Source organism: Penaeus japonicus, unplaced genomic scaffold (genome assembly GCF_977035675.1).
Source record: "Penaeus japonicus unplaced genomic scaffold, GWHDUDI00000001_assembly GWHDUDI00000040, whole genome shotgun sequence".
NCBI classification, from domain to species: Eukaryota; Metazoa; Arthropoda; class Malacostraca; order Decapoda; family Penaeidae; genus Penaeus; species Penaeus japonicus.
Genome location: NW_028234442.1, coordinates 23198443 through 23220942, shown reverse-complemented (window position 1 = coordinate 23220942; position 22500 = coordinate 23198443). Strand labels below are relative to the sequence as shown.

Sequence of the window (22500 nt, the reverse complement as noted above, 5' to 3'; positions counted from 1 at the left end):
GACTGGAAGCAAATAGAAATTCTTGTATATGGTTTTGTTATTTTTGTCAATTTTGTCAACATATTTGTAAACCATCATTAGTCTAGGTTTATTTTGTTATCCTTTCTGTTTGTTTCGTCTTTTAAAGCAAAATTGATATGATTATTTTCTTGATTTTCATTGATTATGCACAAGCATAATTAATGTTTTTTTATGATTGATTTCATTTTCTGTATTCTATTTTGTTAAATTCTTGCTAGCATATTTATCTGCATCAATTCCCCTTACTAAATACTAATGATTAAATACTCAATAAGCTATATGAATCTAAACATATATAGTTTAAAAAGTATGTTTCTTTGTGAATCACTGTACATTATTCAGTGGTTTAAAGTGTTGGTTTTCAGTATTTACTTTGTAAGATGAATCTCGTTTCCTTCTGAATGTATTTGTTTATTCTACAACAGCTAATCATAAGGGTGACTTTAAAGGCTAAAGTTGCTTAACACAGTAATGATGTGATTAAGGCAATCTCCAGCCAACTTTGATAAGAACGCCAGTTACTTAAATTTCTTGTTATTGAATTTCTTACTTATAAATGACTCGATTGCCTTTCAAATACCTTACTTATTGTAAACTTACGTAGCTTTGAACTTGACTACAGTTAAATTACTTTCGAACTTCCCCTTGACTTACCTGTGAACTAACTTGCTTACTGTTAACTCACCCCTGGACTTTAGTGTTACCTGACGTACCATTTTACCTTTCACCAGTAACCTACCTCTTCTTTCCCTTACTTAACCACAGATAGAGCGAAATAGTATTCTTCCCTTTGCCCTATTTTTTGCGCCAGGGAACTAACTTACAGCTAAGTTACCCTAACCGCTTCCCCATCCTCCCAGAACCCTCCTCTGACCCCCCCTTCTCCCCCCAGAGAGAGCTCCCCTCGCGCACCCTTGGCCCGGCCGAGACGTCATACGTGGCGGAGAGCGTCAGCACCAAGGACAAGTACGAGTTCTGGGTGTCGGCCTCGACGCAGAAGGGCGAGGGGAAGGCCACGGGCAAGATCGAGGTTCACCCGAGTAGCAAAGGTGAGGAGTACGCGCGCGTGTGTATATGTATGTGTGTGTGTTTGTGTGTTTGTGTGTGTGTGTGTGTGTGTGTGTGTGTGTCTTTGTTTGTGTGTGTGTGTGTGTGTGTGTGTGTGTGTGTGTGTGTGTGTGTGTGTGTTTGTGTGTGTGTGTGTGTGTGTGTGTGTGTGTGTGTGTGTGTGTGTGTTTGTTTGTTTGTGTGTGTGTGTGTGTGTGTGTGTTTGATAAAACAGTAGTAACGAAATGATTGCCGTGCGTTTCGAACCCTTCTTAAGTTCCTTATATGTCGAAGAAGATCGAAATTCCTTCGTCCAATGAGGAGCCTACAAGAGGTTCAAAAGGTCACGACTCTAATTTTTCTTTTCAACTGTGGCTCTTTATTTATGTGCATATGCTATTAGGTTTGCATTTCCGATTCATGAATGTGTGTCTGAGTGTATTTCACCGATTATCTTCAATATCCTGCCTATCTACATATCTTCTATGGTTCCGCTTCCCGTCCGTGACCGAGGCCCCTCCTTCCCTCCCCCAGTCAGAGCCCAAATCGCATCCTTCGGCGGCCCTCTGGAGGTGGCGTGGAAGGAGGACGTCCGGCTGCAGTGCCACTCGGTGGGGGAGCCGCCGCCGGACATCGACTGGAAACTCAACGGCAAGAAGATCACGCCCACAGACAGAATACAGGTAATGCCTTATCTAGAGAAACTTGTGAAGATCACGCCCACAGACAGAATACAGGTAATGCCTTATCTAGAGAAACTTGTGGGGAGAAGCTATGAGCATATTGTGATTTTTTTGTTTAAATCTAAAAATAGGTCTAAATATCATGATTGTGATTTGCAATCAAAAGCACAAAGATAACATAACACAAATATAACACAAGAATAACACAAACATAAAACAGAAATAACACAAAATCAATGAAAAATAACGCAGAAATAAAAAAAAAAAATTATAAAAATACCACAAAAATATATCATATTCGATGAGTAGAAACACCCCCATAAGTGTGATAATCCACCCCCACCCCAAAAAAAAAAAAAAAAAAAAAAAAAAGGATGAGATGACCTGACCATCCTTCCCAGACATCCTTCCACAGTCAGCCCACACCTTAACGCCCTCCCGACATCCTAGGTTCGTCCAAACGGGTCCTTGTTCATCCGGGACGTCCAGAAGACAGACGCGGGGAACCTGAGTTGTACAGCCGTCAACACACACGGGACGGACAGCATCACGTACATTCTTACTGTGCAAGGTCAGTGGGAAGGTTGTGTGTGTGTGTGGGGGGGGATGGGTGTGTGTGTGGGGGGGGGGGGGTGGGTGTGGGGGGGGGGGGGGGGGAGGGGGGGGGGGAGGGGGGTGTGGGTGGGTGGGTGGGGGATGGGTGTGTGTGGGGAGGGGGGGGGTGGGTGTGTGTGTGGGGGGGGATGGGTGTGTGGATGTGGGTGGGGGATGGGTGTGTGTGTGTGTGTGTGTGTGTGTGTGTGTGTGTGTGTGTGTGTGTGTGTGTGTGTGTGTGTGTGTGTGTGTGTGTGTGTGTGTGTGTGTATGTGTGTGTGTGTGTGTAAAGCGAGACGGAAATATATTCTGTTTATCAGGCAGCGGGAATTGAAAATAGTATTGCATATGGAATTAAAATGAAGTTTCTAGTCAGGCACTAGGAATTCAGGATTAGGATATATCGATATACAAATAAATAGTTTTTTTATTATACAAATATATATATTTTTCATGTAAGTGAGATGATCATACACATCAAGAGAAAGCGAACATCATTCAAAAAGCGTGGTTCATGAATATATTTTTCCATTGTCTATCAAACTTTTATCTTCTAACATACAGTAGACTACTTCCTTAATTTCTACCTATGTGAAATTATCGTGAGCTCAGTGCCTGTCAAGAGATTATTCATCTCATTTATATAAGTGAGATTTCTCTTTTTCTATTTCTATATTTATATTTATGTAAAAGATTATTGATCTCGAATCACATTTAGCAAGGATTATATTTTTGGTGAAGCTTCTTTGTAGGTACCATGCTAGTGGATGGAATGTTTTATATATCTTTGTCCACGATATTTGCCAAATGATCCAGAAAGTGAAAACTGCGCTAAATATATAAAATAAAGTGTTTGTGTGTTGGCAAGACTGAGACGAAAGACTAAAATACTTTCTTTATATCCTCACTGCTTTAGAGGTTAGACAGGTATTTCCGTGACAAATCTCTCTATTTCTTCTTCAGCACTTACTTTACACCGATTATTTCAATGACAGTTCCTCCTGCGCCGCCCACGCTCTACGTCCAAGGCAGCTCGAGAGACGCCCTTACCCTGCGCTGGAGTCTGAGGCCCCACCACGCCCTCGTCAGGGGCTACATCCTCAACTACAAGAGGGAATATGGCAACTGGGAGGAGGTGGGTCCTGGGGGAGGCCTCATTTAGTTTGTCTCTATTTTATTGCTATTTTTATTTCTATTTTTATCTATGTATTATTAATGTTTTTTTTTGGGGGGAAGCAGAGTAGCGTTTATTGTGCCTTATTTTGATTTCATATCGGAAGGGCATTTTGTGACTTATTAGTCTGCTATACAGAGAGTTCCGCTTCTGTTAACACGTTTTCATTTATGTATTGGGAGTTTTTTTTTATATCATATTTCTCAGCAGACAATCATCGGAGACTATATAGCTGCTACTTATTATAATAAATATACTTATAAACACTGATGTTTTGCCTACTTATGAAGAGCTTCACTTCTGTGACATGTAGAAATGTAATATATTTTGTATTAATATCAGAAGGTTTATGGTTTGTCATATATAAAAAAAGAGGCAGGAAATGGACAAAACATTCAGTTACTTAATACAATTATGATACACAACTGCCTTCTTCTCCATCATTTCATCAACAACACATTTCTTTCCCTCTTCCTCCCGTTCTCTAGATTTCACACATGTCATGATATCACCCCTTGTATCCACAGGTGGAGTTACACACAGCAAGGACCACACACACGCTCTCGGGGCTGGTCTGCGGGTCTCGCTACCAGCTGTACGTCACGGCCTACAACAAAGTAGGGACCGGGCTTCCGTCGGAGATCCTGACCACCTCCACCAAGGGCTCAGGTAAACGTTTCTCTTTTTTGGAAACGTTTGTCAGACTTAAGAGATTGGCAGAGGATTGATTGTCGTTAGGGAATGCAAAAGATATGCACGATAGTGAATATGACATGGTAGATAATTAATAAGCTATGGAAGATAATTGATAAGACATGGGAGATAATTGATAAGACATGGGAGATAATAAATACCACAGACTAATAGTAATTACATTAATGACAATAATAGTAAAGATAAATATGATAACAGTGACAAAACTTAGAGATATGATAGCTATGCTGATGACAAGAATTATAGAAATTATAGAAACATAAGTCAGTACATTTCATTACAGAAATATGTGCATCTTAAAACACCTACATAGATTTCGTCCTTTTTAATATAAACAACCACGATAGCACGAACTGCCTCCTTACCCCACGAGACTCAACCATCCTACCACCCTCCCCTTCTGACCGCCCTCCCCCTTGATTCCTTTCCCTTCGTTCGCAGAACCCGTCGTACCGAGTCGCTCCCGGATGCTGGACGTAAACTCGACGTCCGTGCTGGTGCACCTGAGCACGTGGGGCGACGGCGGCTGTCCGATCCTCTATTACGTCATCGAGTATCGAGTCGCGTCGGCCAGGGTGAGTGGAAGGGACTGGGGGGGTGAGGGGGTGATGGAGGTGAGGGAGTGAGGGGTGAGGGGGTGATGGGGGGGGTGATGGGGGTGAGTGGAAGGGACGGGGGTTGATGGGGGTGAAGGGGTGATGGGGGTGAGTGGAAAGGACTGGGGGGTGAGGGGGTGATGGGGGTGAGTGGAAGGGACGGGGGGGGGGAGGGGGTGATGGGGGTGAGTGGAAAGGACTGGGGGGGGAGGGGGTGATGGGGGTGAGTGGAAGGGACTGGGGGGGGTGATGGGGGTGAGGGGTGAGGGGATTTCCGGAAAAGGGGAGGGGGGTGGAGGCCGGGAAAAGGGGAGGGGGTAGAGAAAGGGATAGGGGGTGGAGAAAAGGGTTTAGGGGAAGGAGATTCCAGGAAAAAGGGGAGGGGGTTCGAGAAATGGTTAAGGGGGTTCGAAGTCGGGGAAAATGGGGTGGGGAACGGGGGAAGATGGTAAAGAAAGTGGAAGGCGGGAATGGAGAAATGGGAAGGGGGGGGGGCTAAGTTGGGGGGTTAGGTCTTTGGTTGTTTCGCTTTTGGGTTGGAGGGGAATGGGAAGTGTGGGCGCTGAAGTTTGTTAGGGTAGTATTATCTCTCTCTCTCTCTCTCTCTCTCTCTCTCTCTCTCTCTCTCTCTCTCTCTCTCTCTCTCTCTCTCTCTCTCTCTCTCTCTCTTTCCCTCTCCCTCTTTCTTTCACTGACTTATCTTTATATCCCAGATAAGTTGTAAAGAAAACAATAGTGATCTAATTTCTGTCTCGTGAAAGCAATATCTCAATGACTCACGTGTCTTCAAGTAAAACCTCTTAGCTTTACGCAAGCAAACCCCCCCCACGCCCGCAGGGTTGGATCAGCTTTATATCTTTTCACGTGATTTATATTTATCTAATCAAAATCTAATGGTCTTTTCACCATCTCCTCCTCCTCCACCTCCCTCCTCGTCGTCGTCGTCCTCTTCCTCCTCCTCCTCCTCCTCCTCCTCCTCCGTCCTCGTCGTCGTCCTCCTCCTCCTCCTTCTCCTCCTCACCCTCCACCTCCACCTCCTCCTCCTCCTCCTCCTCCAACTCCACCTCCCCCTCCTCCACCTCCCCTTCCACCTCCACCTCCACCTCCACCTCCCCCTCCTCCCCCTCCCCTTCCACCTCCACCTCCTCCTCCACCTCCCCCCCCCCTTCCTCCACCTCCACCTCCACCTCCACCTCCACCTCCTTCTCCACCTCCTCCTCTACCTCCTCCTCCACCTCCCTTTCCACCTCCACCTCCACCTCCCCTTCCACCTCCTCCACCTCCTCCTCAGGACTGGATCTCCGTGGCCAACAACGTGGCGCCGAGCGAGAAGACCTACGTGATCCGTGACCTGATTCCGGCCATGCGCTACATCGTTCGCGTAACGGCGCACAACCACGCCGGCTCCAGCGTGGCTACCTATGACGTCACCACGCTCACGCCGGAGGGAGGTGAGGTCGCCTTGGGTTTGAGGAAAGGATAGCGATTGACTAAAAAGGATTTTGGAAAGTTTTTTTGTTTTTTTTTTTACAATAGGATGTTTAGATGGAGCACTCATCTTAAGGAGATCTTTTCTGGTTATATGTTGTTCGTGTTAGAGATTGTTATTCAGAAGAAAATTGTAAATTTGACAGTTTACAGTTATTCAAATAAAATGGAATGGTTAAGTCGTCTGATAATGATCTTGATAAAATGACGATGAAAGGTCAGGATGTTGAATAAAGTGCTCGATAAAGTGGTAAAAGACACGCGATGTTACGATGTTTGATATAATGTCCGATAGAAAGATGATAGGAAGTTAGAATAGAAAGATATAGGGACTAATTGCCGACTGCATTATGCAAGACCGGGATTTTTCTCTTTTTACGAGTTGTTAAGGATGTTGGAGTTAAAGCAACAATGAAAATACAACGATATTCAACAGGGAAGAGCAGACATGCCCCCTCTTTCTCGGCAAGGGAACATCATTCATGAATTGATAATATTATTATTATCCTCATTAAGCATTTAGAAACAACATATTGCCCCTTTTTCTCGGCAAGGGAACATCATTCATGAATTGATAATATTAGTATTATCATCATTAAGCATTTAGAAACAACATATTGCCCCTCTTTCTTGGCAAGGGAACATCATTCATGAATTGATAATATTATTATTATCATCATTAAGCATTTAGAAACAACATATTGCAACACTCTTTCCAAACACTGACTCCCAGCTTCAGAAAATCCCTCCTGCCTTGTCTCACGGCTTCAATTCCAGCCTCATTTTGCCTCGACAGTTAATACCAGTCTGTCTCCCCCAGTCAATGTCAATCAGATTTACTTCATCAGTCAATTTCAATTTCAATCTCAATTTACCTCGTCAATCAATCAATTTACCTCGTCAGTCGATGCCCATTTATCCTCGTCACCCCCCCTCGTCTCTCCACCATTGCATCTCCCCCCCCCCTCGTCTCTCCACCATTGCATCTCCCCCCCCCCCTCGTCTCTCCACCATTGCATCTCCTCCCCCCCCTTCCCCTGAGCCCCTGCTAACCCCTCCCCCTCCCCCGCCCCCAGTCCTGCTGCCCGGCGAGGACGGGGCGAAGGACCGGGCCATCGCGCCGCCACTCTACCAGGACCTGCGCGTGGTCATCCCGGCGGCTGTGGTGGTCGTCATCGTCATCGAGGTCATCATGGCCATCGTCTGCGTCTTCAGGAGAAGGAGTGAGTCGAAAGGGCGCTTGGTTTTTTATTCTGGTTAAAAAAAAGAAATTCTTTGGGTTTTTCTCTTTTTTTTGTTTGTTTGTTTGTTATGTCGTTTGGCGAACTGGAAGTGGCAGGTACTCATTAATGAAATCTTTCTCATTTACGAAAAATGAAAGTGAGCTTAACTACCAGTAATGAAACCTTAGCTATTAACGAAAGCTGAAAGTAATTTGGCAGGTAAACAAACAGTAATAAGAGTCAAAATGAATCGCAAACTTTGTAAGGAACTGCCCAAAAAGAAGAGAAAAAAATGAAAATAAAAAACAATTCTAAGAGCCTCAAAATCAAGGCAAACAAAGCCTTCAAAACATGACCAAGTCCCCAGTTCCCATACCCAATTCTTATCTCTAATCAAGTCTCCAAGTCTTATCTCTTAACAAGTCCCTTTATCCATCCCATTTCCTATCTCTAATCAAGTCTTCAGTTCTTATCTCTTAACAAGTCCCTTTATCCATCCCATTTCTTATCTCTAATCAAGTCTCCAGTTCCCATCTCCCAGCGAGTCCCCATCTTATCTTATATATATCCCAGCGAGTCCCCATCGCTTCTTAAGTCTAATCAAGTCTCCAGGTCTTATCTCTTAACAAGTCCCTTCATCCATCCCATTTCTTATCTCTAATCAAATCTTCAGTCCTTATCTCCCAGCGAGACCCCATCCCCCATCCCGCTTGTTATCTCACCCGCCCCAACCCTTTCTTTGCCTCCGTCAGAAATGCGCGAGCGCGGGGGTTCCGGCGGCATCGCGGAATCCCCCTCGACGGCGCAGATCCAGAACCAGCAGAACCAGCACCAGCAGTACTCGGCGCTGCCTGCCAACACGCCCTCCACGCAGGACACCAGCACCAACAAGGACTCTTCGGGTGCTGAAGCCGCTCTGTGTTGAGGCCGCCTCTTGCATGGCCGGAGACGTCGTGTTCTGTTATTTTGTTTTTTGATTTTTTTTTTTTTTTTTTTTTTCTTGGATCAATTTTTGTTATTTTTGTAGATTTTATTTTTGTATGACTTGTTTGTATTTTTTTTAGTAGTGTTGTTATTAGTAGTTGTTGTTTTTTATTATTATTCCTGGCGTTTTATGGTACATTTATCATCATTATTTTTAGTTATCATGAATGGCCGTAGATGTCGTGTTCTGTTACTGCTTTTGATACGTTTGTCATTCATTATTGATGTTTTATTAGCATTATTATTGTTAGTTGTATCTCCATTCATGGCATTTCCTTTTTTGCATTTATTATTATCATTATTATTATTATTATTATTATTATTATTATTTTATCCTTTTTGATGTGCATCAGATAGTTTTGGTCAATGCATGAGAGTAGATATTTACTTTATTTATCAGTTATTATCCTCATTTTTACCTCTCTGAGGTTTTAAAGTCACACTAATTGTTTATTATGTTCGTGTACTCAAGTGTAGTTCTACATTATTTGTTTAATTCTTGTTGTATTTCAGTTTTTAGTTGTTATTCTACTTTGTATGATATATCTATGTATGTATAAATGTGTATAAACACGTATGTATGTATGTATTTAGCTTTCTTATCTGCTGTTTTTTATGTTGATAGCAATTTGATTTAGTAAACTCATTATGGGTTACAATACATTGGCATGATATACTATGCACTTTTGACATTTTTTTTTAGATATAACCACACTGTTATCATGTCTATACAGATGCGTCCACTCTTAGATGTCATAACAAGTCATATCGAGGGAAACTTAGCTGAACCCCCTTTTATGACTGCTCAATAGTGTCCATAACTGTGGCAAATGTATAATTGAGAGCTAATATCTTTACAACTCAAGAGATGTAGTTCCGGCGTCTTCCACGAATTCTGTATCATGAGTCTGATGAATATCTGATCGAAACACGTCAGTTACATGTCTTGCGATGTGAAGGTCTCAGTCTCTTGCATGTCATTTTCTGTCTATGTTTGCCACGATGAATTCTTTGATATTCCATAATCTTGTTTGTTTTTATGTTGTTTGTTTTCGGTTGAATACATACATCTTTCTGTATTTGCTCTTTTTTTTTACATTGTAATGTTTATTTGTTTTCTGATATTTTGTTCAAATAAATCTTTCCAATATTTTAGTTTCTCCATTATCTTTTGTTTTGTGTTTTACGAGGTGGATTAATTTTTTCAATATCGTTCTTTGGTTTTGGTAAAAAAATCAATACTTGAATTAGGTCCTCCACTTTTGTTTATCAATCCGATTTTTTATATAACCTTTATGTAAGTACTGCAAAATTTTACCGTGTTTCAACTGCCATCTTAATTTATTCATTCGATTTTCTTTATTGTAGTCCTTTCATAGTGTTTTTTTTTTTTTTTTTTTTTCAACTACATTTCTTTAATTGTTTTAAACCCTTTTTTTCAACGATTTCAAAAGACAGATGACTTGACCTTCTTGCCCCTCCCACACTCCTCGTCCATCTCTTGCTCAGAAAAGATCAAAGAAACCTCCCCTCACACAGCTCCTGTCGCTCCTGAAATGAAATGAAATGAAATGAAATGATTTTCCAACCTTATAGCAATACAGAATGCCTCCTTGAAGACCTCTCTTCTTAATAGTTCCCTCCTTCCCTTTACTACTTACTTCCTCCTTCCAGAGAGCAATTAAAGGGAACATCCTCGCTTACCTAATAACCCCCTCCCCCTCCCCCCTCCATAGAGTGCATCGAAAACACCTGTCATTGCATAGTCCCCCCCTCCCCTACCTAACACCTGTTATTACACAGCCCCCCCTCCTTCCCTACCTATCATCTGTCATTACACAGACCCCCCTCCCCTACCTAACACCTATCATTACACAGTCCCCCACCCCTACCTAATAACCCCCTCCCTCCTGCATAAAGTACATCGAAAACACCTGTTATTACACAGCCCCCCCTCCCCTACCTAACACCTATCATTACACAGTCCCCCCTCCCCTACCTAATAACCCCCTCCCCCCTGCATAGAGTACATCGAAAACACCTGTCACCACACAGTCCGCCCTCCCCTCCCCCCTCCCCTCCCCCGCCCTCCCCTCCCGCCATGCTAACGTCCTCCCTCCCCCCCTCCCCTCCCCCCTCCCCCCTCCCTCCCGCCATGCTAACGTCCTCCCATCCCCCCTCCCCTCCCCCCTCCCTTCCGCCATGCTAACTTCCGTCCTTCCCTCTCTCCGCAGAGTACATCGAGGATATCTGTCCGTACGCGACGTTCCAGCTCCCGGCCGTGCCCAAGAGCCAGTACGGCGAGAGCACAGACTCGGGCATCGTGTACTCCGGCCCCTACCACTCGGTCCAGGGCGCCTTCGTCTACCACGACCCCAAGATGGCGCCCCTCGAAACCTTCCCTCTAAGACATGTACGTTCGGGGTTTTGAGGTGTTTTGAGGCTCTGGTGGTGGGCGGTCGAGGGTGGCACTGGGTGGTATTAGGAGGTCGTGGGTGTCAGTGGGTGGTACTAGGAGGTCGAGGGTGTCAGTGGGTGGTACTAGGAGGTCGAGGGTGTCAGTGGGTGGTACTAGGAGGTCGAGGGTGTCAGTGGGTGGCACTAGGAGGTCGTGGGTGTCAGTGGGTGATACTAGGAGGTTGAGGGTGTCAGTGGGTGGTACTAGGAGGTTGAGGGTGTCAGTGGGGGGTACTAGGAGGTCGTGGGTGTCAGTGGGTGGTACTAGGAGGTCGAGGGTGTCAGTGGGTGTTGGTAAAGTGTCTTTTCCCGGTTGTCAGCGGATGTTGGTAGGTTTAGATCATACTTATAGTGACTTTTTCCGGTTGTCAGTAGGTGTTGGTAGGTGTTGATTGTATGGTGACTTTTCCCTTTGTTAGTGGGTGATAGTGGGACGAGTGGGTATGTGTGTTAGTGTTTCACGGGTTGTTAACGGATGTCAGTGGGTGTTAACAGGTGTCAGTAGGCGTTGGCAAGTGTCAGAGAGCGTGTTAGAGAGCGTGACTATCACTGGGTATGCTTGGTATAGTTAGAGCAATTTTCCCCTTTCTCAGTGGGCGATAGTGGAATTAGTGCGTAAGCTAACGTGCTTCAGTGTTCCTTAAAATATGATACAACTACTAATGACAATACAATATGTAACCCGAATTTGCCAAACGTGACTAATGAATACACGATGACGTCATTTCCGGCAGCAAAAGGAGCCCGAATACACGAAGGTCAGAAGAAAAGGGAGACGAGACCCTCATGTGGAAAGTACAGGTGAGCTCCGCTTTTTATAGATATAATAGTGATTTATGTGATGTTATATTATGCTGTGCTATATCATATTGTATTCATGGTGTGTTGTATTTCACATTATCATGGGATATTATGTTATATATTGTATCACCTGTCATTTCTTTATATATATGTATATATATATATATTTTTTTTTTTTTTTTTTTTTTTTTTTTTCTTATTTTTTTTTTTCTTTTTTTTTTTTAGCTTTTCTTTGACATTTGCTATATCATTTACTCTTTTTTTTTCAAGTGATTTTTATCTTTTTGACGGAGGAATGATCACTTTTTCCCCTCATGGATTCCTTATGGATCGTACAGAAATAGTATCTTTGATCTATTTTGCGAATAACTACATCCAGACAGATAAAAGAAAGTTATATGGAAAAGAAATTCCCTTGTAAGAAATAACCCCAGAGATACAACAGAAAATTAAGTCAGCTTCTGTGCATCTTCCTTATACAGAGAGTCTGACATAAGTCTGATCACACAAGGGGAATACCGTGCGATACGCTATTTGATTCCATGATAACACTCCATATCCTCCCAGCCTGACGAAACGGAATCTAAACTTTGGAAATACTGTGCAATACTTCGTTTTCCTAATAACAAAGTCCCTTTAATCTTACATGACATTACTTTCCGTTTTTGTTTTTTTGTTTTTTCAATAACCAACTTCGCCATCTTTTGTCACTCCATTTGCTTCCCTAGAAAGACGGACTTTCGGTTTTCCTTCCGATTCCTTCCTTTCACTCTCACACCGCATTCCCCTTCGCTCCTGTGCCATATCCTCGCGACGCCCTGGCGCCCCTGCTCTCCCTCAGCTGAGACCCGCTGATTCTGTAGCACTGGCGCCCTCGAACTCTCACTCATTCAACACTTCCCTTCACTCTCACTCTCGCTCCCACTACCCTTCCTAATCCCCTAATCCCGCGAATCCTACTCCACAGAGTCAGACAACTTAGGTAGTACAGATTCTGTAGCCCTGGCGCCCTCGAACTCTTATTCATTCAACCCTTCCCTTCACTCTCACTCTCGCTCTCACTCCCCTACTCTCTCACTCAACACTTCCCTTCACTCTCACTCTCACTCCCACTCCCCTTCCCAATCCCCTAATCCCCTAATCCCGCGAATCCTACTCCGCAGAGTCAGACAACTTAGGTAGTACAGATTCGGAGGTGAAGAAGATCCTGTCCCTCCACATGCCCATCAGCGAATACGACACGCAGGGCAGCGACTCCGAGGGTCCCGGGCCCAGGGACTCCCCCCCGACCTTCGCGGAGTCGGCCGGGCTCGCCCACGCCCACATTCACGCCCATCCTGCCCATAGTAGCAGATCACGTCCCGAGTCTGCCATAAGTCAGATCCGAAGTAGTACAGATATATTCAAGCACCGCGTCAGGAGCAGACAGCAAGGTGAGGCCGCTGTTGTTTTCATTGTTGTTGTTTTTGCTCATTACTGCTATTGCCGATATCGTTCCTGTTAACAGTGCTGTTGTTGTCTATTGTTATCATCTGGACATTTTGATTCACTCTTAATCCTGTGCCCTGTTTGGCCTTCGTGTTGTATTCGAGCTCTCAGTACTTTCCCGTCGACAAAGATTCCCCTCCAACACACACACACACACACACACACACACACACACATACACACACACATACACACACACACACACACACACAATGACAAACAAACACACACACACACACAATGACAAACAAACACACACACACACAATGACAAACAAACACACACACACACACAATGACAAACAAACACACACATTCACACACACATACACACACACTGACAAACAAACACACACACATTCACACACACACACACACACACATTGCCACCCAGGCTAACCACTTCCCGCCTCCTCCTCCTCCACCCGCAGAACCCGTGAAGTCTCAGGAGAACAGCAGCTCCTCCACTGACACCTCGAGTTCGGGCCGAAGGGCGCACCCACGACGGGGCAAGAAGTCCACCAAGAGGCAGAGTCGCTCCACCTCGAGGACGGGCTTCGAGGAGACGTCGTTCAGGTGAGGACGAGGGGCGGGTTTTGACGTCTGAGAGAAGGTCGACGTTAATGAAGGGTTTCTGAGGCGGGGGATTTTAGCTTTGACTTTTAGAATCTGCAGATTTGTGCGGGCGTTTTAGGCTCTTTTTTAACAGCTAAGAGGAAATTATTTTTTTGCGTCTATTTTAGTCTCAATTAAACAGAAAAGAAAATTAATTCTCACTATTTTTTAAATGTTTGCTTGATTTTAGAACTTCGAGTGAATCCATTTTTTTAGCACTGATTGTAGATGAAGAGGGATACGAACTTATTTTATTTTTTATAGTTCTGTTTATTGAAATTGTATTTTTGAGAAAAGTTTATTGGAATGCATTGGGGTTTTATGAATAAATGGAATGTAGTTGTATGATTTGCTTGGAGAGAAAACATAAGAAAATCAAAATCAAATGAATGACTGCGTTTTGTATGGATGTTTGTGGTTATACATAAACTCTATAATGTGGTTTGTGTTTTTCATTTCGTGAATTAACTGAGACTTTAAGTTGCATGGTTAAAAGACTTAGTAAATCATGATATTTCCATAAACAGGGATTTTTGTTTGATTAATTTCTTCATTCTTTAGCTATTTGCATGAATTGTTACTTACTGTGATTCATGCACTGTAGCTGAGAACTGTGAGGGTAAAAGCAAGCAGAGAAATATCATTCATTTTAGGCGATAGAATATTTCGTTATTTCTATTTATGCTTTGTAAGAGACAAGAAAAAAAAAAAAAAAGATGTTTGTAATATTTACTATTCATTTATTGTTTATGGTTTTCTTTAGCATCATAAAAGATCACGAATATCAGAATAGAATTTAAATTTCATCTCTCTCTCTCTCCATCTCTCGTTATTATTTCCTTTTCCGCAACCATTGCCATATTCATGAGGGAAGAATAATAACACTATGGATATAATAATTATAAGTGAATCATTTCGACTAGTAAAAAAAAAAAAAAAAAAAAAAAAAAAAGCTATATGGAACTTTATTCACGAAATCTACAGGCTTTTGTCTTACGTGCAGTTGGTAAAATGTTTATAGTAAACTCTGTGTGTGAAATACTGTGACAAGAAGACAGCGTGTGTGCAAATCTTCCCCATGCCACTGGCCTTAGTGGTTGCCTGTCTTTGTTTTTTTCTGTTAATTTAAGAGAGATAGGTTCACTAAGCCAAGTACTGAAATATCATCATTATTATTCTTCACCTTTTCCCTCATCTCCTTCCCTTTTTTTTTTACTTGAAATGTCTATATGAGAATCATTAATAGGACAATCATTTAAGAGTGTCTGGTTGTGTACGGTGACGATTCTCTCCCAGGCCTATCAAGTGAGCAGGTCACGCCGAGCTTTGGAGGAGGCTGGCCGCGAGGGCATGCGGGCGGGCAGTGCGGGCGAGGTCAGTGCCTCAAGCCTCTTGACTCAACCACAAACCCACTTATGGTTGTTAACCCACACACACACTCTAACCTCACTGCCCCTTCTTCCTCCTCTGGACCTCTCTCTCTCTCGCGCGAGGTCTTTCTTCTTCCTCTTCTCTCTCTTTCTATCTATCTATCTATCTATTTCTCTATCTATCTATCTATCTATCTCTTTCTCTTTCTCTCTCTCTCTCTCTCTCTCTCTCTCTCTCTCTCTCTCTCTCTCTCTCTCTCTCTCTCTCTCTCTCTCTCTCTCTCTCTCTCTCTCCCTCTCCTCCCTCTCTCTGTCTCTCTCTCTCATTCTTTTTCTCTCTCTCCCCGTTACCCCCTGGACCCCACCTCTCCCCCGAGTACCTCCGGTCGAGGCCAGACCCGGTGTGGAAGTCAGTGTGGACGCCTTTGTTTTTGCGTGTGGCTTTTTGACCGCCACGCTCCCTGTGTGTGGGCTTGATCTCACCCTGTCAATTCCGCCAACTCACCCCTTTCATCTGCTTGCTCAAGTGTTGGCAACTTGTCTGTCCCTCTGCCTTCCATTTACTGCTCTTTCGTCTCTCTCTCTCTGTCCTCTTGTCCCCCTCTCTACCTCTCTCCTCTGTGAGTTTTTTTTTTTTTTTTTTTTTAGAGTCATCCCCTTTAGCTTATGCCTTTTGTTGAGTCGTTACACCATTCCCTTATTCCTTTGTGTCTGAATTCTTAGTATTCTATATTTCATGTTAACTCTTTTTTTCACGATTGCAGATCATACTTTATGATCGCATTCAGCCGTGTGAAAATTATTTTACAATGTACTGCCCTTTTCACGTATTTTGCTCCCTGCCTTTTATTCATCTATCTTATTTAGTTCCCTTATTTTTTGAAATTAAACAAATACTTTCAGACATCCACCTTTTGTTTTGCTCAATTTAGTCTCTCACCAGTTATGTTTACTTTTATTCATTACCTATTTGAAAATCACTATTTTTCACAGATATTTTACTTGACCTTTATATCATTTTTTCCAAGCCATACCATTCATCCAAAATCCTGCCAAACTCTCTCTCCTCTTTCTCCCATTCACGTTTTTTTAATTATTTTTTTTGAGTGTCCCCTTCAGTGGCTTGATTTCAGTGTCCCCCCTTTCCCTTGTGTTCCTCGTCCTCTTTCTCGTCTGTCTTCCTCTCCTCTCCTTCTCAAGACCCGCCGATCGACATACTTCTTGTGGCTCCCATTCGCTGTACTGCAGACCCCCCCCCTCCCCCATCCCCACCCAGCCCTTTATATCTCTCTCTCCCTTGCCGTTAGATGACTGATTGCACCACCCTTAACAAATAGGAGGATGTACCCTTTGCCCTGCCTGGCTTTATACATTGGACATGAAACCATAGGCAAGACTTTTAAGGTAGACTTCGGATTTTTAACTTACCTCTAGAATGTAGCCTTTTGAAAGCCCGTTCATAGGTTCTATTGATATATATATACCTCTATATATCTGCATACTGGAGTAGTAGCAGTGTTTATTTTTTTATATCCCTGCATGCCATGGGGAAACTTATGTAAGAAGTTTCTCTCATCTTGTGAAAAAAAAAAAAAAAAATCTTTCATGTTGCCGCCAGGATATACCTGTGTTATTATAATTTGTTCGAAGGTGTAACATGTTAGTACGGAAGTTATCGGTCACAGACATGGACAGGGTAGAGTTAAGAATTTCGAATTGTGAGAGACCCACCCCCGTATGGAGAAAGAAGACAGTCATCTGTTTTTTGGGCTTTTATTTCGCTGTCATTTTGATGCTTGGAAATGAAAAGAGTTATCAGAAGGTTTAAATACTGTGATATGAATTTATTAGGTGATTTTTTTTTAGGTCTTAGGAAGCTCGAGTGGTCAGGGATGAATCTATAGTTCTACAAGATCCAATTGCCCTCTTAATTAAGTGTTGATACACTTGATACGTGTAGGTGGTCTAGTGGTGGACAAGACACAGGGGTACGTTTCGGATTCTGCTGTATTTTGAAAGTTAATTCTCGAAAGAATTAGTTTAAAAAAAGTATTAAGTGAGCGACTTCCCAAGTGTGATAATGTCTGTTAATGTGTTTTTACTGTACCTGTGACTACTGATCTTGTCCCATCATTTCGATGTAAAGTCGAAGGCAGCGTGTGAAGCTGCCGATTGTTAATGGCAAAGCCTTTCATATATCGGAAATACCAGTGTGCATATATTTACACTTGCGCCAGAAACATGCCAACTTATCTGCATATCGACACATTTGCACACACATACACACACACACGCACACACACACACACACACACACACACACACACACACGCACAGCCATTGCCACACACTATCATTCTTCCCCTGTGTCTGATTACCCCCCCCCCCCCCCCCCCCGTCCCTTCTTATTTCATCTTGCAACGCCTTATCCTTTCCGTATTACCTGAAACGCAAGTTCGTGCAACTGACACGTAATTCAGTGGATTGCATATGATGTTGACATGGTCCCTGTCTCCCCACCTGTTGCCATGGCTCTTCCCCGTAAATGTCACGATTGTTGTGGTTGTTCTAACTCTGTGGCTTTTGCCGTGGTATTCTGAGGATTCTGAAAGTGAAGGTGACTCTGATTTAGTCTTTTGTTTGTAGTCTTTCATGGAGGTTTGGATTCTTTTTATACTGTTTATATGAGGTTTTAGGTTTTCCCTCTACTTTTTTTTATGTCAGTTTTCTTATTTCTGTTGGGATTGATGTCTATTATTTGTAGTCTTTTATTATTTTTTTTACAGTCTTTTATTTACCGTTTATTTTACAGCACTTTATCTATTGTTCAATATGCAGACGTTTATCTAAAGTTTATTGTGTATAGTTTTTCTTGCATCCTTTTATTTACAGAGATTTCCCCCTTCCTTTTTTTACACTATATATATAATTCTGGTATCAAGTCATTTTTTCCTTATCTCTGTCAAGTCTCTAATATCCATATCTATACTAATCTACTGCTGTCTTTCTTATCTGTCTTTGAGAATGTATAGAATTAATCTAGGAAGCGCCAGCCCTATTTTTGTGTTAATTCTACCCACACTATCTCTGAGAAAAACAAAATTAATTTTCCAGAGTAGAAAAAAATGGAGCTCTCAATTTTGCACACTGGAAACCTTCAAGTACTCGTTGGTTTTCTCTCTCTCTCTCTCTATATATATATGTATATGTATATATATACATATATATGTATGTATATATATGTATATATATGTATATATATATATATGTATACATATGTATATATATACACACATTCACTTTCTCTCTTCCTTCTTTTTTGTTTGTCCTGTTTGTGTGTATGTGTGTATGTATGTATGTATATGTCTGTCAGTCTGTATCTCTTTCTTTCTCAAGTCTCATTTCCTTGCTCTCTCTCTCTCCCTCTCTTTCTCTCATATATATACAACATACACTAAGCCACCCTCCCACAATAGATAATTCTAAGCTAGAGTCCTGCCCGCAAACCACATGGACTGGTTTCTAGAGTACCTCCCCTCCCCCCTTGCAGTAGCGCCATCCTCTTGGTACCAAACGCAACTCCTCTGTCTGGTTGCTTTGGGAAACTTCAGGCTGCAAATTTCACCAGATATCCCCCCTCCCCCCCTGAAATATCGTTTCATAAGCAGGCTACGATATTCCGTTGCGTAGAGTGCATACCCTGAAATAAAAGGCTTACATAACCCCCATCCCCGTACCCCCGACCCCCGTCCCCGTCCCCGTCCCCCGTCCCCCGTACCCCCGTACCCGACCCCCGACCCCCGTACCCCGTACCCGTACCCGTACCCCCGACCCCCGACCCCGTACCCCCGTCCCCGTCCCCGTCCCCCGTCCCCCGTACCCCCGTACCCGACCCCCGACCCCCGTACCCCGTACCCGTACCCGTACCCCCGACCCCCGTCCCCGTCCCCCCGACCCCCGTCCCCGTACCCCCGACCCCCGACCCCCGACCCCCGACCCCCGTCCCCGTCCCCGTCCCCGTACCCCCGACCCCCGTACCCCCGACCCCCGTCCCCCGTCCCCGTCCCCGTACCCCCGACCCCCGACCCCCGTCCCCGTACCCCCGTACCCCCGACCCCCGACCCCCGTCCCCGTACCCCCGACCCCCGTCCCCGTACCCCCGTCCCCGTCCCCGTACCCCCGACCCCCGACCCCCGTCCCCGTACCCCCGACCCCCGTCCCCCCGTCCCCCCGTACCCCGTACCCCGTACCCCGTACCCCGTACCCCGTACCCCGTACCCCGTACCCCGTACCCCGTACCCCCTACCCCGACCCCGTCCGTACCCCGACCCCGTACCCCCGTACCCCGTACCCCGTACCCCGTACCCCGTACCCCGTACCCCGTACCCCGTACCCCGTACCCCGTACCCCGTACCCCGTACCCCGTACCCCCGACCCCGTACCCCCGTCCCCCACTTGAAAATTTTTATTTATATATACAGTAGACTGAAGACTTAACGTGCTTTTCCCGATGTTTTCTGGATTTCATTTGATTACATTCCAGAGTGTATGTTGTCTGGTCTTAAGTAGAAAAAGTTATTGTCATATATGTCTCTACACTCTGTTGGTGTTTCTTACTACAAGGTAATGAGGATATTTGTAATTCCCGGTATATCTAGCCTTAAGATATTCGTTTGATTTATCGTAAATAAGATCTCTATCACATCCAATATTTATGTGACAAAAATACATGCGATGCCAGACCTAGTATATGTCGTCCATTTTTTAACATTCATGACTGGACCCAATTTCTAGCTTTACTCTCCAATTCCCCGGTTTATCCTTTTTGAAATTTGCTTTCTTTATTTCATAAATGCATTCTTCTACTCCACTTATCAGGTCCCGCCTTGTGCTTTTGTTTATGTCCTTGAAAAGAAGTTCGTTCTATTAATGTTTTGGTTGTTGCGGTGTAAAGATCATCTACTTTGTTTGTCTATTTCAATTCAACGAACAAATGCTAATATGGGTGAATATGAATATAGGAGTAACTAATAAAAACACGTAATTAACAGAGAAATTAATCTAGTTTCACTAACGTTTTGTTTTGTGTTTCGTCTTTTTCTTCTTCGGTGCGTAATTGTCTCCTTCTAATTAGTCTATAATTTTCATGGAATGGCGAACCCTTTGAGTTTTTACTCTCACTCTTCACATAACCTGTGCCTTCATGTACGAGACGCGATAACAGTACACTTAAAAGCTTGAGTCCAGAACTAATAGATTGTGGGAACCCTTAAGGTCTACTTCCATAACGTACATAGTCCCCATCATAGCTTTGTAAGTGCCAAAGACATCCTTTATACTGGAAAAGTGAAACTATATTTCCCGAAAGTGGATGGAAGAATTTATGAAAAAGTCAGCGAGCGACAAGACATAACTGATTTCCTAAATCTATCTACAGTATTTCCTCAAAATCACACTCCTGTATTCTGAAAAAAAAATATCCTACCATAAGTTATTTTATCATCAATACTAGGATAACAGGACTAAAAAGGCCTTTGAAATAGATAGAAAAAAACAGTAACTGTAGTCATTACACGGGGCTTATAGTCTTAATCATTGGCCACTGGGCGTCCATGGACCATGATTCCAGCTTTTCCCCTTCACGAGATACGATGAAATCCGCCGTCACTTTTCTGGACCGAATGGACGCGAACGACAAAGCTGGTGGCGGAATCAGAGCCTCAATTCCTTTTTGTGACGGATGTAAATAAGGCTTGTGCTGTGCAAGACGAAACTGTAAAAAAAAAAAAGAATAATTCCTTTTATTTTAGCTGTGATATCCGGCATCAGTATACAATTACTATATTTTTTTAAGGGAAAATATCCAAAATGTTAGAATATCGTAACTTCTACGACCTCGAGTTATGGACGATTGCAAGGTCACAAAGAAACCCTGCAAGGTCAAACCAAGCGGGAACGACGTGCCCAGAATGCCCAGAGTGCCCAGTGTCTAATGCCCACGACTTGAAGCCCCATGCGACAAGACAAGAAGTCTGACAGAATAAGTCCGTTGACTTGCCTATGGTAGGTTTGGGTCTTTTCATGGCATAAGTAGACGAAAGGCAACTGATAAAGGTCATGGATAGCAATATACATGTGTCTAGCTACAAATTAGTACGGGAGAACGTTCTTCGGGCAAGAGTTTATCCCAAGCTAAGATCCCCGGTCGAGGGATGTCTTTCGACCAACGATATGGACCTTAATTAATCCCCATGTCATGGATTAAAACCATTTACATAACAACACCCTTACACCAGGAAGACACACATATAAGTATTACCCTTAATATCAACATTCAGATACACAGAATGGAAATTACACATCTCTAATTGGAATATGACATCTCTTCGGTGATGCTGTCCTTTGGATCCTCGTGTCCGTGGCTTCCGTGTCTCCACTGCCACGCACTGTCTTTGTGCTTCGGCTAAAACGCAGTACAAAAGCCTACCTCTCAGACTATGTTAAAGAAAGCTTCAGGTGTGGCACTCTGTGGCACTGCATGTTTTTTTGTGTGGGTATGGAGATATATATGTCGATAAATGCACAGTTGATTGGATTGTGTGACTCAGATGAACAGAAAGTGCTGTTGCTGAGGATTTCCATGTTTTGGGAATAGCAAATAGATGTGTGTATGTATTTCTTTCATTTTTCTTCTTTTTTGAGATATGACGTTATAACGTCAAAAATCAGAATTCAATTCATATCTGTTTGCCAATAAAGTCAAGTATTGAATAAGTATTATGTTGATAAGGACGTTTATAAAGGTATTAGAGGGATGCCATATATGTAGATTTTTCCGGTATATCTTCCGTTCGATTTAATTTATACTGATACACCTGTTAAAAAAAAAAAAAAAATCCAGGTAAGTTTTATGCATGATAATAACCCCACAGCCTTTTTTGCAAAGAACTACACACTGTTGAGTGTTCACATACCAGACAGACCACTGGAAAATCACCCTTTTCCCCACTGACCTTAAGGGTGAGACCCGAAAGCATCTGGGGTGGAATTTCACTCCACACAAGGCATATTCATCTTGTTTTCCCTTCAATGTTCAGCCTTTTCCCTCTCGGTGTAAATCTAACAGGAATTTGTTTCATTGTCAAGTCTGCTTCTGTGGAAAGATGGATGGATGGAAAACATACGTATTATTAAACGTACCTTTAACAACAAGAATACAATAAATTCCATCCATGCACTACATGCA

The 22500-nt window shown here is 43.3% G+C and overlaps 1 protein-coding gene across 1 annotated transcript in view; it reads left to right on the top strand.

The window, feature by feature from the left end:
- The window catches only part of Dscam4 (Down syndrome cell adhesion molecule 4), a gene marked incomplete in the record, with an annotated part of 112555 nt that overhangs the window by 88136 nt on the left and 1919 nt on the right, over positions 1-22500 (top strand). The window contains 13 exon segments of the mRNA XM_086534177.1: positions 914-1070; positions 1603-1751; positions 2202-2322; positions 3341-3480; positions 4047-4188; positions 4675-4808; positions 6121-6280; positions 7394-7540; positions 8293-8442; positions 10759-10937; positions 11716-11782; positions 12946-13215; positions 13701-13845. Coding sequence (XP_086390303.1) covers positions 914-1070; positions 1603-1751; positions 2202-2322; positions 3341-3480; positions 4047-4188; positions 4675-4808; positions 6121-6280; positions 7394-7540; positions 8293-8442; positions 10759-10937; positions 11716-11782; positions 12946-13215; positions 13701-13845 — 1961 coding nt within the window.